At 39.0% G+C, this 15,383-nt stretch overlaps 2 protein-coding genes across 4 annotated transcripts; one reads left to right on the top strand and one right to left on the bottom strand.

Annotated features, from left to right (window-relative positions):
- The first annotated feature begins 9,264 nt into the window (after positions 1-9,264).
- LOC149668333 (uncharacterized) lies at positions 9,265-12,914 on the top strand. Of its 2 annotated transcripts, XM_089841218.1 has the most exons (5): positions 9,265-9,963; positions 10,030-10,307; positions 10,749-10,918; positions 10,979-12,405; positions 12,498-12,634. In XM_089841218.1, exons 1-5 carry the CDS (start codon positions 9,420-9,422, stop codon positions 12,506-12,508), a joined length of 2,430 nt encoding a protein of 809 aa, XP_089697344.1. In that variant the 5' UTR covers positions 9,265-9,419; the 3' UTR covers positions 12,509-12,634. The 2 variants fall into 2 exon arrangements, with proteins under 2 accessions (XP_089697344.1, XP_089697343.1); XM_089841217.1 differs by having other exon boundaries at positions 9,266-9,963; positions 10,979-12,914.
- A 581-nt stretch (positions 12,915-13,495) lies between these two features.
- Positions 13,496-15,235, bottom strand: LOC149668332 (uncharacterized). 2 transcript variants are annotated; one of them, XM_089841220.1, is made up of 3 exons: positions 14,112-15,235; positions 13,765-14,049; positions 13,511-13,676 (listed from the first exon to the last, which is right to left on the bottom strand). In XM_089841220.1, exons 1-3 carry the CDS (start codon positions 14,896-14,898, stop codon positions 13,651-13,653), a joined length of 1,098 nt encoding a protein of 365 aa, XP_089697346.1. In that variant the 5' UTR covers positions 14,899-15,235; the 3' UTR covers positions 13,511-13,650. The 2 variants fall into 2 exon arrangements, with proteins under 2 accessions (XP_089697345.1, XP_089697346.1); XM_089841219.1 differs by having other exon boundaries at positions 13,496-14,049; positions 14,112-14,898.
- Between the last annotated feature and the right edge of the window lie 148 nt (positions 15,236-15,383).

Below are 15,383 nucleotides of genomic sequence, written 5' to 3'. Positions count from 1 at the left end.
CCCACAAGTACCTACAAGCACCCACAAGTACCTACAAGCACCCACAAGTACCTACAAGCACCCACAAGTACCCACAAGCACCCACAAGCAACCACAAGCACCCACAAGCACCCACAAGTACCCACAAGTACCTACAAGCACCCACAAGTACCCACAAGTACCTACAAGCACCCACAAGTACCCACAAGAACCCACAAGTACCTACAAGTACCTACAAGCACCCACAAGAACCCACAAGTACCAACAAGTACCCACAAGAACCCACAGGTACCCACAAGAACCCACAAGTACCCACAACAACCCACAAGTACCCACAAGCACCCACAAGTACCTACAAGCACCCACAAGTACCTACAAGTACCTTCAATCACCCACAAGTAACCACAAGCACCCACAAGTACCTACAAGTACCTACAAGTACCCAGAAGCACCTACAAGTATCCGCAAGCACCTACAAGCACCCACAAGTACCTACAAACACCCACAAGTACCTACAAACACCCACAAGTACCCGGGGCAAGTACCCACAAGTACCTTCAAGCACCCACTAGAACCCACAAGTACCCACAAGAACCCACAAGCACCCACAAGAACTCACAAGTACCTTCAAGCACCCACAAGTACCCACAAGTACCTACAAGCACCCATAAGCACCCACAAATACCTACAAGTACCTACAAGCACCCACAAGTACCTACAAGTACCTACAAGCACCCACAAGTACCTACAAGTACCCACAAGCACGCACAAGTACCCACAAGCACGCACAAGTACCCACAAGAACCCAAAAGTACCTACAAGTACCCACAAGTACCTACAAGTACCCAAAAGTACCTACAAGTACCCAAAAGTACCTACAAGTACCCACAAGTACCCACAAGTGCCTACAAGTACCCACAAGTGCCTACAAGTACCCACAAGTACGCACAAGTACCCCCAAGTACCTACAAGTACCCACAAGTACCTACAAGTACCCACAAGTACCTACAAGTACCCACAAGTACCTACTAGTACCCACAAGTACCCACAAGTACCAACAAGTACCCACAAGTACCCGCAAGTACCCACAAGTACCCGCAAATAGCCACAAGTACCCATAAGTTCCTACAAGCACCCACAAGTACCTACAAGCACCCACAAGTACCTACAAGCACCCACAAGTACCTACAAGCACCCACAAGTACCTACAAGCACCCACAAGTACCTACAAGCACCCACAAGTACCTACAAGCACCCACAAGTACCTACAAGCACCCACAAGTACCTACAAGCACCCACAAGTACCTACAAGCACCCACAAGTACCCACAAGCGCCTACAAGTACCCACAAGCACCTACAAGTACTCACAAGTACCTACAAGTACCTACAAGTACCCACAAGTACCTACAAGTACCCACAAGTACCTACAAGCACCCATAAGTACCTACAAGCACCCATAAGTACCTACAAGTACCTACAAGTACCCACAAGTACCTACAAGTACCCACAAGTACCTACAAGTACCCACAAGTACCTACAAGTACCCACAAGTACCTACAAGTACCCACAAGTACCTACAAGCACCCATAAGTACCTACAAGCACCCATAAGTACCTACAAGCACCCACAAGTACCCACAAGAACCCACAAGTACCTACAAGTACCTACAAGCACCCACAAGAACCCACAAGTACCTACAAGTACCCACAAGAACCCACAAGTACCCACAAGTACCCACAACAACCCACAAGTACCCACAACAACCCACAAGTACCTACAAGCACCCACAAGTACCTACAAGCACCCACAAGTACCTACAAGCACCCACAAGTACCTACAAGCACCCACAAGTACCTACAAGCACCCACAAGTACCCACAAGCACCCACAAGTACCCACAAGAACCCACAAGTACACAAAGAACCCACAAGTACACACAAGAACCCACAAGTACCCACAAGAACCCACAAGTACCTACAAGTACCTACAAGCACCCACAAGAACCCACAAGTACCAACAAGTACCCACAAGAACCCACAGGTACCCACAAGAACCCACAAGTACCCACAAGTACCCACAACAACCCACAAGTACCCACAAGAATCCACAAGTACCTACAAGCACCCACAAGTACCTACAAGCACCCACAAGTACCTACAAGCACCCACAAGCACCCACAAGTACCCACAAGTACCTACAAGCACCCACAAGTACCCACAAGCACCCACAAGCACCCACAAGCACCCACAAGTACCCACAAGTACCTACAAGCACCCACAAGCACCCACAAGCACCCACAAGTACCCACAAGTACCTACAAGCACCCACAAGTACCTACAAGCACCCACAAGTACCTACAAGCACCCACAAGTACCCACAAGCACCCACAAGCACCCACAAGCACCCACAAGCACCCACAAGTACCCACAAGTACCTACAAGCACCCACAAGTACCCACAAGTACCTACAAGCACCCACAAGTACCCACAAGAACCCACAAGTACCTACAAGTACCTACAAGCACCCACAAGAACCCACAAGTACCAACAAGTACCCACAAGAACCCACAGGTACCCACAAGAACCCACAAGTACCCACAACAACCCACAAGTACCCACAAGCACCCACAAGTACCTACAAGCACCCACAAGTACCTACAAGCACCCACAAGCACCCACAAGTACCCACAAGTACCTACAAGCACCCACAAGTACCCACAAGCACCCACAAGTACCCACAAGTACCTAAAAGCACAAACAAGTACCCACAAGAACCCGGGCAAAGCACCTACAAGAGCTCAAACGCAATGTTTTTCTTGCTTAAAATCCCTCTAAAGGCGTGAATCACGACAAAAACGCCGTAAGTCCAATATAAAAAATTAGGGCTAAAATGCGTGTCTCTAACAGTGGTAAAACGCCGTAATTCGAATACCCAAAACAACGTAAGTCATAGTATGTGTTAATAATGATAAAAATCGATACTTAAACTTCATTGATCTTAATGAAACTAAGAAAAGGCACATCTATGGACTGTTATCTTTCATTTAAGATGGTTCCCAAACGTAACGAATGATTAGTTTTCTTTATACACGATCCCAATTAAGGTCATTTTTCAAAAAAATCCCATGTTATGTCTATGGAAGAATATTGTATCTTTCACCAAATGTCTGATTAATTTTATGGATTCTAAAACCACCCTTAACAACTTTTTTCTTTATAGAACTAACTATTAGTTGGATCTCTTTGAAATTTTAACCACATATTTAGGGCCCAAATTTTAGTTCACTGGCAAAATTTCAAAGCAGCAAACACAATACGAAAAAAGTTATGGCCAATCAGAGAACCCTCCTTTAGCATTAGAGGCAGTATCAAGTCTTATCTGAGAGAGCGACCGCTCTCCTAGAATAATTGCTAAGTGATTTAGTTTTTTTCAAGTCATTGTTGCCCGTATAGTCAGGGCACAAACACTTTAAGAGAATTTTTAATATGAAAAATATGATTCCCATTGTAAAATTATAGCATTTTAAAGGACCAGGAGTTCATAAAACCCCCTCCCCCTGATAGGACTCATAAGTGATAAGACCTGAAGTGTGGATGATTCTATTTCAGTGTGAATGTAAGATTCCTGAAAGTGCGTTACATCGCACCTTGATCTAATTAAATACTGAAGGGCTCACGCAGAAGGCAAATAGGCTAATAATAAAAAAACCATAAACAAAAAAACCTTAAAAGTGACTGAAACTTACCAAAACAAGCTATTTAAAAGGGTCAGGTAGGAAAACCGATTTTTATAATTAAAGATATTTTAAAGGTCTGTGTACTTAATCTGTGAGCTTTGACATTTCAGATGAAAAATCTCAGGCGAAATTATATTGAAGTGCAGCTCAGAATTCAAAGTAATTGCTATCATTTCAAATAAAATCTCCAAAAATTCTTTAACTTTAATTATGCCAAAATGGAAGGCAAAAATCTCCTGAGCGAGCGAAGCGAGCTCCGCGATTTTTTTATCTGACCAAATGAGATGTCGCTAATTCGGTATCGTTCCTTTCAACCGAATTCCCAATGGACCGCAATCCCATTCGACCGAATATCCCGCAATGATTTTAGATTTCCAGCCCAATGGCTATATTCCCGATGGACCGAAATCCCAATCGTCCGAATATGCTCGTAAAAAATACATGAATATAACTTGAAACACTGTAGACGTCAGCGATTCGGTGGTGTAGTGGACACGATGTTGGACTGCGAAGCGATAGGTTGTTGGTTCGAATCTCCGAAAGGTATGTTAATAATATTAAAAGTAAATGTTTCGTGATGCTCATTAAAACGCTCACTTTCATTCCTTTCAAGGCAAGAGATATATAGGGGCCTAGAATTAATAAGCAAATTGTGCTTAAAATGAAGTACAGTCTTAATGGTAGTTCCATCAATGTCTTTAAATTTTAAATTAAAATTTTAATATTTTGGTTTCGGGTGGGTTGGGTTAGGTTAGGTTAGGTTAGGTTAGGTTAGCTTAGGTTAGGTTAGGTTAGGTTAGCTTAGTTTAGCTTAGGTTAGTTTAGGTTTGGTTTGGTTTGGTTCCAATAATTCGTTGACACCTTTTCCAAAATATGCTCCCTTTTAATTAGATACCACCTTTTCCAAAATATTCTCCCTTTAAATAGCTACCACCTTTTCCAAAAGATTTTCCTATTAATAAGCTGCCACCTTTTTCAAAATATTCTCCTATTAATTAGTTGCAACCTTTTCCAAAACATTCTCTTGCTAATTAGCTACCACATTTTCCAAAAAATTCTCCTTTTAACTAGCTACCACCTTTTCCAAAATTTTCTCCTTTTAATTAGCTACCACCTTTTCCAAAACATTCTCCTAATAATTAGCTGCCACTTTTTGCAAAATATTCTCCAATTAATTAGCTGCCACCTTTTCCAAAATATTCTCCAATTAATTATCTGACATCTTTTCCAAAATATTTCTGTTATTGCTATTAAATTGTTCGTGGTAAGAGGCGGGCTTTTAATACTCATATAAATAATCTTTTTACCTCCAAACAAGGTTGGGTTGGGTTAGGTTAGGTTACGTTTGGTTAGGTTAGGTTACGTTTGGTTAGGTTAGGTTACGTTTGGTTAGGTTAGGTTAGGTTAGGTTAGGCTAGGGTAGGTGAGGTTCGCCGTAATTAAAACGTAGTTAAAATAAGTGCAGTAATACATTTTCAACTCACATTTATTTTAACAATAATAAGTTGTGAAATTAAAAATATATTTAATGCAAAACCACACAGTATGTCTTCTTCCAGTTCAATAGAATTTCGGTCCAATGGGATTATTATAAAATCGCACCTTTGGCTACGTTCGGTCGAATGGGACCACAAAAAAAAAACCCTTCTGTCGAATGGGAATTCGGTTCAATGGGACCAAAGCGCTAATTCGGCGTTTCAAACGTCATACAGCTGGGATTATAAATAATTATTCCGAAATCCCCAAAATATAGGAAGATTAGTGAAATTATAGGATAAAATGGGATACTTTCTAAAATATTCTCACTTCAGTATCATTTTGGCGCCCTTTGAATATAAATTTGGCGCCCTTTCTGACCCATTTAGGCGCCCTAGTAGAATTTTAGGGGAGTACATGTACCCTTGTACCCCCCCGTTCCTACGCCACTGGTTCTGTGAATCAGTGTATTCACACATCTAACATTAACGGCACGAATTACGCGATAACGATGTCAATGTGTAACTAAAAATATAGAAATTTTTTATTTTTAATCTAAAATTTAATACCTAAATGAATACAAACTAAGAAAATTAAAAACCAAATATGAGGGGGCTGCGCCCCCTCACATTTTGTTATAGCAGGGGCTTGAGCCCTCCCTGCCCCCCCCCGGTTCCGACGCCACTGTGCGTGACATTGATCTCCTTCAAACGAAATTCGATGTATTTATTGCTCATAAATACAAGTCTGCAATATAAATGCAAAATGTTACACAGGTTGCAATTATGTTTTCTGGAGAAAAATAAAAAAGGTCAGTCCTACTTCACATTTTTAAGACTGAAAAGCACATAACGAGCGAACGAAAACCCCATTTCGTGAAACGGATTATAAGGCGTCGTCATGAAGAAATTCACTTTAGGATCCAGCCACTGAAAAATACATTCACTAACATTAAAATCTCCTGCCTTATCAGTTCAAATTAAAACAGGGGCCAAAATAATTTTAAATTACTCCACGTGGTTTACAATGTGCTAAGGTTGTACAGCACCCAACAATGATCTAAGGCTAAACAGTGGCTGGCATACACTATAAACATAAGCATATGCTATAAAGTTACGAAGAGTGCAGCAAGCCCGCATAAAATTGAGAAATGCTTGCCCAATTCAATATACGCGAAATACAGTAACCATGACAATACATAAGGTGCCATTTCATACATTTTTTTTCTCTTTCCGTAAATCGTAGAAAATCTTCACAATCAGAAAAAAAACCCTTGCATTAACTAATTGCACAATTTCGTTTGCCAAAACACTAAATCCATCAACATACTGGTCAATTGAAGGTGTTCCCGATATCTTAGAAAGTTCGAAGCCAACCCCACCCTGTCTAATCTTCTCGCAGTGAGGCAAGACTGTTTATCTATCTATATCTATATAAATCAAAGTCCTGACTGACTGACAGACTGACTGATAATCAACGCCCAGTCCAAACCGCTTGCCCTAGAAGGCTGAAAATTTACAGGAACGTTACTCGTAATTAGTAGGCGCGTGCTAAGAATGATTTTTCCAATCCGCCGCCATCTTAATAAATGGCGCCCAGAAATGTAAAAAATCTTCTCTATACAACAAAGTACGCGCGTTTCAACCGATTTCACAAATATTTTGTACACTGGTTTCCTTTAACCTATAGACGGGCTGAATGGTCTTTCGGGTTCGATTTGTTGCCATCTTTTTAAATGACGGCCAGAAATGTAAAAACCCTTCTTTATGGAATAATGTCCGTGTGAAATATAATAAAAAAAATGTCCCGACGGGTTGACGGGCAACGCCGAGTGCCTTCGCTCCAAGGGTACTACAAAAATATTAGTCATCAGTAAAATCTACCCATTCTTTACATCATTTTGATGGAAGTTCTTATTACACGCGAGCGACGCCGCGGGTAACAGCTAGTACATGTATATGTATACAAAAACTGGTTCTGAAATCAAAAACCTGGGTGGCCAGGGACAATATAAACTTATACGGGACTAGCAAACAATGCCAAATTCTTCATTTCTAGGACAAGTTTAAAAATGATTCTACACTTCCTCAAACTCTTCTAAGATACGTTTCACAACTCCTTTTAGAACCCGAGCTTTATACTGAACTTCAAAACCGTACTCGTGCCACGATTTTTGAACTATCTGTAGGCCCGCCTCACCTTACTCTTACTAAGAAAAGGTCAGCAGGGTTGTCATAGGTCATGAAAAACCTGGGAAATTCTGAGAATATTAAAGTTCAAAGCACGTTTGAAAACCGGGAAAGCTAAATTCCATACTAGATGCTACACAACTACATTTCAATCAATGTGAGCAAAAGTGGACGAGAGGAAAAGTATGAAAATGGCCAAAAGTGGCGAGTCATCAGAGTTTCGCCGTAGTTGACCGTTTTATTGGCGTAGCTATACTGGGCCTGTTCACTCCCTTAAAATAGGTCTTGTGTTAATTCGCGGTTACGCGGTTACCGTCGTCTGCTATTGTGTATGCTAGAACTTCCTTGATTTGTGTTTGTAGTCAGGGCAGAGTAGCCGGTAATGTTTTAAAAGGTATTTGAAGGTATAATATGGATTTAAGTAAGGTTATCGAAGCAATAGAAGAGCACATAAAACTACATACGTTTAAAACAAATCTCGGTAATTTAGCTATAGCAGCTTGCGTCGTGATGCGCGTGATCGAGTGGGCTATGGTTAGGAGCATAAATGTCGGAACTACTTTCAGTCGCGAGTTTGCAAGTCCATCAGGCACTAGTAAACTAAATAGTTATTGGCGAAACTTTGATGTCCGCGTTTTTTAACACAGGCTCTATGGCCATTGTCATACTTTCCCTCTCATCCACATTTGATGTGAGTAATTATAACCTCTCCGAGTGACTATGACGTCACAGAGAGGTATTACACTGAACGTTCTGTGTGTCTGTCACCGCGTTCGCAGTTGGTGAAAGGAATAAAGTTTCTTAAAACGATTTAAACAGATTTAAGCTAAATAGCTGACGATTAAAATGATTATATTTATTTTATTATTTAAGAAAAATCTCTTAATTGCGCCTCGACTCGGAGAGGTTAAAATTGGTTTCCCAACTTGTTTTTACCTCATGTGGAAATGCAAAAGTCAAGGTGTAGGGATTTTTCGGATTATATAATTCTTCCATTATCTTTTGCAGGAAAATTTTAATTGACTCCTCAAGGAACCCTTTCCTAAAAACAAAAACAAAAATATATATTGATAACATTAGGGGAAAAATAAAACATGGGCTAAAGCGTCTAAGGAACGAAATCAATTGCATTTTGCTGTATTTGAGTTAGTAAACGTGCTATGCCATTTTAATAGGTTTATAGACCATGCTGCCTTATCGTGTACTAAGCGGTACATATCCGGTATGTGGATTCAAAGACGTTAAATGGGGCTTTAAACAATAAGGACTGGTAACTTTTTCCTCTCCGAGTGACGTTGACGACAAGGAGAGGTATTATACTGGAGGTTTCTGTGTGCGTGTGTCTGTCACCGCGTTCGCATTTGCTAAATTCTCATAATTTATTGAGAATCAATCCCTTTATATACCCCAAATTTCCAATAATTGTTAACGAGGCATACGCTTGAATTCAAACGAGGAACAATAGCTATGTTTAAAAATGATTTTTGGAATAAAGTTTCATAAAGCGAATTAACTACTATAACTAGGCTAAATTAATGACCATTACAATAATTAATATAAATTATATTTATTTAAGAAAAACCTCAAATTATGTCTCGACTCGGAGAGGTTTATTTTGGTTTCCCAACTTGTAAATTCGTTGCATCCACAAATTGTCTTAAGACAACAAGGTGACTAAACACAAAACACTATTTTACCCCGACTATTTCATATGGTCAAAAGTAAATAAAAACAACAAAAAGTTTATTTCTCTTGGCGGGGCAAGCCTTCCGCTGTGCAAAGCATGATATTCGAACTGCAAGTTGACCAACTTGTTTTTAAAAATTTTTCCAGCCAATTGCAGCCCTTAGCTTTTAGGGCGCCACGTCATTAAGTAGTTCTAAGGCGAGGCATACAGACGCGTAGCGGTAGATGTTGGCGGAGAGTTAGCAGCCGAATTTACGCGGTGTCGAGGACGGGCGACGAGAATTTAAGCGTGCCATACGAAGAAAGAGTTAAAAGTCGTATTTAAAATTTAATGAAAAAGTTACATTTTCAAAATGCCTCGAAAGAAGAATACTGATTTTAAGGTAGTTTCTACCCAGTGTGACTTTTATTTAAAACAAACGTCAAACAAAACTACACAAACTGAACGTTTCGTTAAAACCGCCGACGTTAGCCAAGGCTTAGGGCTTTTTCCCAGTGCCAGCACCATTACAAAGCCTGCAGGACTAATACGAGGACCACGTTTAAATTTAACAAAACTGTCTGTTGCCACACAGTGCAATTTCTATTGTAAATTAACGCATGCTAATAGTGTACAAACAGAAGTAGGCTCACTGGACCAAGAAAATAACCCCACAACATGTTCGGCCAGTACACAAACTTTTAAATGTTCAAATGAGTTAGAAACTCAAACAGAGGTAATAGGGGCACTAATTTCAAATGAGACTTGGGAACACCTTAACATATTTCACTGCAAGAAAAGAAAGCGGGATGTTGAAACATATGTTGACAGCGATCTCCCAAAGGAGAAGTTGTTAAAACATTACGATTCTTTGCCTCTTACGATGTTGGATAAGTACATTAGCAGTTTAGATTTACGTGAGTTATAAATATTCAACTATATCACTTCTTTAGTCCACTTCTCAAACACCTAAATTATTCCAGCGGATCTTAAAATTGTTGACGTAAATAATCATGAGGGAATGATTGAACAAATCGAAATATCGAGGATGAATTCCGTGATAAAAGTCTCATACTATAGCGATACTCCCATAAAATTAATTTTTTCGTCCACTGGTTTTTTGACTGTATCAAAGATGTTTCATAGCGCCTCCCATGAAGAATATTTTGACTTTTCTTTGCAACTGTTGAATGAACATCTTATTTCAAAAGCGCTCTCAGAACTAAGCACTGATCATGTGTTTTGCACCGGAATACCAAATGTAAACCACACTAGAGTTAAATCAGAAGTAATTAAATGAACCGAAGTTAACAGAGTCCAATTAATAGTGGATGATATTTTCTGCATGAAATATCATCCATGGCAACACTGTTTCTTTATTAATCCCAAGGGGGTCCCACTCTTTCTTTATTAATCCCAAGGGGGTCCCACTCTTTCTTTATTAATCCTAAGGGGGTCCCACTCTTTCTTAATTAATCCTAAGGGGGTCCCACTCTTCCTTAATTAATCCCAAGGGGGTCCCACTCTTTCTTAATTAATCCCAAGGGGTTCCTCACTTCACAAAATCGTGCATATTATAGGTAATTTTTTTTTAATTCCTCAAGTTAACTTCGGTGATTTTAATTCCATGTTCTTACATAGTAACCTTTCATCGTAAATTATTACACAGATATCTTAACTAATGAAATAATTATTCCTTCAGGCCGACTGTTTAAATTTGGAGACTACAAAGAATTTACTGAGAATAAATTTTCCATTTGAGAGGTTTCAAGCTGTTGATTGTTATTCTTGGTTTGTTCCACCAGCTAATGTGCCCAAGGATGAATTAAAAAGAAAGATTTACCAGTGTGGAAAATGTAGAAGCCTTAATTGGTACTGTTTAAATAATTAATTTAATATGTGAACGTGATTATTTATTGCTAACATTTTAAGGTACTTGAAAAATCGCAGGAAGAAAAACGAAAATCTAACTCCTGTCCGGAAATTAAAAAGAACCTTAACAAATTCTAGGTGTAAAATCAGTGTTTTAACACCACAATCTAGAAGGAAAAGAATTAAAGAAAATAGGCAGTGTCGTAGTCGGTTAAGAAAGAAACTCCAAGATTTAGAAAAGAAGTTAGTTGAAAGCGGACTTCCATTAAATGAAACCCAACATCGTGAAATGCTTGAAGCTGTAGCGGCAATGAAAGAAAGGGGACAGACTGACATCGAAAACTTATTTGTGGAGGCCTCTTCTAAGAATAAAATGTTAGGTATAGCATTAAGAAAGGCGTGGAAAATGGATACTCAACACACTGAGCAGAATGGTTTCATGAAAGATCAAGAAAAATGCAAAAAAGGTTCGAAAGGAAATCGCTGGAGTCCACTCACATACCGAATAGCCCTGAGCATATTTTGTCGTTCTCCGGCTGCATATGAAGCACTGGCATCATTTGAAATATTCAAATTACCAAGCGTGCATACTCTTAGGGCAAAGGCTAGGAAAATCCCAAGTGACCAGGGCATTGACTTAAAGTTTTTACAGTCTGAAGCTGACAGATTTGAGGCGCACTGTGAGAAATACCCAGAACACGCTAAACCTCCCAAAGAAGGCATCCTTATTTTTGACGAGGTAAAAGTAATAGGCAAATTGATTTGGAACTCCCAAAACGATCAATACGTTGGTGCTCAGTTAGATTCTAAAGAGTTAGCTTCATTGGAAGATCTTTACAAAGAACCGAATGTAACTGAAGTTCTTGAAGCTGAGTATGTTTTGCAGTTCCTCTGGAGAGCAGCGTTTACCAAATTTGATATTATAGGACCATATTTCATGTTTGCTAAACCAGTATCCCATTCTGTTAATTCCAATACGGTTATGCGTTGTATGTGGGCCTTAAACACTGTCGGGCTAGAAACAGTAGTTCTTGTTTGCGACGGTGGTTCTTCAAACTTAACTTCTTTACGCCAAAGTTTAGGTGTTGCAAGCGGACATATACCATTACCAGAGAGCGGAAATGCGAAATATGACTTTAGAATTATACCTAAATTTAAAAATCCATTTATCATTGACCGCTACGTGCATTGGATAATATGTCCCAGCCACCAGTTGAAGAACAACATAAATGCCCTTCATCATTCCCAGGAGGAAGGAACCAGGGATTTCACTGTAAAAGGTGTTAGGTTTGGTTGGCGGCAGATTAAAGACATGAAAAAAAGAGAAGACGATAGGAGAGAATGTGACGAGCTAGCACAAGTTAAAGGATTGCGTCAATCTCATATTGAAAGGGACTCCTGGACCAAACTTAATGTCACTCCCGCTCGCATCATGCAGCAGAACCCTGTATTAGCCGAGCTTTATGGATATGCTAATCCAATGAATGGTAAAATTCCTTCTGATAAAGATACTGTAATGGCTTGTTACGATTACCTTAATGCCTGTAATATGATCTTTGAAAATGGCCTTTTGTCCCAGACTCGTACTGATTCCCTAGAATCTGATCCAGTAAAGTCAATGTTAGCTGGATTAAAATATTTTGAACAGTGGGCCTCCGAAAGGCTTGATGATGGTGAAAAACTGACAGCAAACAAAAAATTTCTGGCATGGCAAACATTTGAATTGTTAAGGATAGCGGTTTATGGTTTTGTTGAATTTATCAAGGATATGTGCTCCAGAAACCCAGGTTCTTATGTTTACCCTATTCGAATCAATGGCTCGGCTGTAGAAACCATTTTTAGCCAGATGAAATATATAGCTGCAGGAAAGCTCACCAGTGTAAATATGAAAAATGTTAGACGGTCCCTAATTGTTAAAAAATGCACCAACACTGCTCAGAATGCAGAAGCTATGTATAGAAAAGTTGATTTGGATATTATAGACGAAATATGTTAGTGGAATAAAATTTAATTCTAGGTTTTTCATGAAATTTTGATAATAACAGTATGATTGCTAACTAATCAAAGATAGCGAAAGTAATTTTAGTTTTTAATAGAAATAAATTTTTCAATTAATTATGAAAAACATTTGTACTTTTAATTTCAAAATTAGTCACATTACTAATATTTTCATCATCACAGACTTGTAATGTTTAAATTCAAAAGATAATTAAGTATAACAAGTGTTCAAATTTACCACAGATTTAAGTATCACAAATGTAAAAATTCATCACAGATTTAAGTATCACAAATGTTAAAATTCATCACAGAGATTTTTCCTAATTTTTTTCCCTAATTTGGTTTTACGTATTCCATAAACCCCACTTTTTGAGGTGCTGGGGTGACCAGGGCTTTCAAGCATTTCTGATACAGCTATAGTTGGTCTTAAAATATTCTGAGAGACAGGGGAATTTATTACAGTTGCTTCGGAATCTGAATCCAAGAATTTTATTCTTTGAGATCTAGTCTTCCTTTTCTTAGATAAAGCGTCTTCTTCTTTGGTGTCATCATTGCTAATCTTTTTAGGCCTAGTAATTTTTATTTTCTTTGCAGCCTTTGCGTTTGTTTTTTTAGCAACTTGACTAGAATAACCATCATCTGACATTGCCCTTTTAGGTCTGCCTCGCTTCTTTGGGACTGTTTTGTCTTTGGATACTTCTTCAGACCCTGTTTTTTTGGCCTGCCTCTCTTCTTCATTGCTGCACTTTCTTTAGTTTCACTAGCAAGTTTCCCATCAGCTTTTACTATTCCAGGCTTTCCTTTAACTATCTTTTTATCTAAGGCATTCTCATCCATTTGCTTCTTACCGTTGGCAGCTTTTTTCGCACCTTTAACTCCCATTGAATAAGGCAAACACCTTAAATTTTGGCCACCCGTTCCTCGGTTCCCTTTGCGTTCGTTTCTCTTATTTACTTGACCCCTTACCAAGTCCGCTATTTTACCATGAGCTACCTTTCTTTGGAAAAAAAGCCGAAATGATTCTAAATCGTCTTTGGTAAAGTTGTGTTCCTCAACAGCTGGAATTTCGGCGATAGCGGAATCGAACATATGTTTCAGTTTACCAGAGTTTTTTACCAGATCCATAGTCTTTTCTGATAACAACAAATAATTTATTACCAATACTAAAGTAACAAAAATTTTAAAGCTGACATACTTATTCCTTGTGAAGAATTTGTGCTCTTATTACATCTTTTGAATTCGTTTACAACAATCCTACAGACTTCAGTGACATAAGGGATGAGGGAAACGTGAGGAAGCAACATACCTCCCTTATTAATCCGGATAAGGGCTGGTGGAATGTCTTTAGAAAACTGATCAATATTGCGCAGTGATAAAGATATTTTCCACATGGTGTGGGCATGATCTCGTTGCTCCTTGGTGCCTGGTTGTTTGCCCTTAAGGAATCTTGACTTTATTGACATCATCACCTTATTTAATCCCCAAATTTCTCCTAATGCTCCTCCACCAAGCCTGTTTATTGTATACAGTCTGTCTGTCTTGAAATCTCGTATATTTCTAGTTTTATCCAAGTTTGGGTTGTCAATCCAAGAATATGCAACATTGTGATCTATCATTTCAACTCTAGAGCTTGATGCTTTCAATATGTGAAATTTAAGGGCTAGATACTGAATTATTGTCAGTGCTAATTTTGACTCAATGCTAGTCTTATTTGACAAATCGAAACGAAAATGCGGAATTTTCTGAATATATTCGTTTACCCATTGTGGCCAAGCATATGCAAATCCAGAGGAAGCAGCGTGAGTGTCTTGAAATTGTGTTTTCAACCTTTCATAGTTTGAATGAAATTCTTGAAGTATTTGCGTTAAAGATCCGTTACTCATAGCTTCATGAATTAGTTCCTTCCGCTTTCCAGTCTTGTCAACTTCAAAAAAATCGTCCTTAAAACCATTTAACAGAGATTCTTCTTTTACATGATCCATGTTTTTAACTGTTTAAGCCTTGGTCAATCAACAAACTAGGGATCCACACTACCTTCGTCTGTATCTCTCTCTTTCCGCGTCTGCGGCGCCTCTCAAGCAGCGAGCTAAAGCGAACGCGCGGCTGCCGGCACTACGTTTTTTCCGCGTATTCCTACAGGGAAGTAGGGAACATGTAAATCGGCTCTCCGCCGGGCAGAGAGCAGAGGTAACTACGCCATCAAAACTTCTTCATCGTAAAGGGGGTTGGAAGCGATCTTGGAAAAAGGGAGTCGTATTTCGAATATGATGCTCCCAGCGCCTTCGATAGAAATAAACTTTTTGTTGTTTTTATTTACTTTTGATATGGTGTAATGATTTACAAAATAATTTATGCTCGTCCAACAACATTTTAAAAACAGGGATTTCGGTTCAGGATCATGATTTAAATATCTCAATTCATACAAATATTAGAAATTCAACAAAAATTCAGTCATTGTTTCTGTCTG

This window comes from Phalangium opilio, unplaced genomic scaffold (genome assembly GCF_054372755.1).
Source record: "Phalangium opilio isolate 3A_F unplaced genomic scaffold, DU_Popi_V2 ptg000056l_1, whole genome shotgun sequence".
NCBI lineage: Eukaryota > Metazoa > Arthropoda > Arachnida > Opiliones > Phalangiidae > Phalangium > Phalangium opilio.
This window is presented reverse-complemented; position numbering and strand designations above follow the sequence as displayed.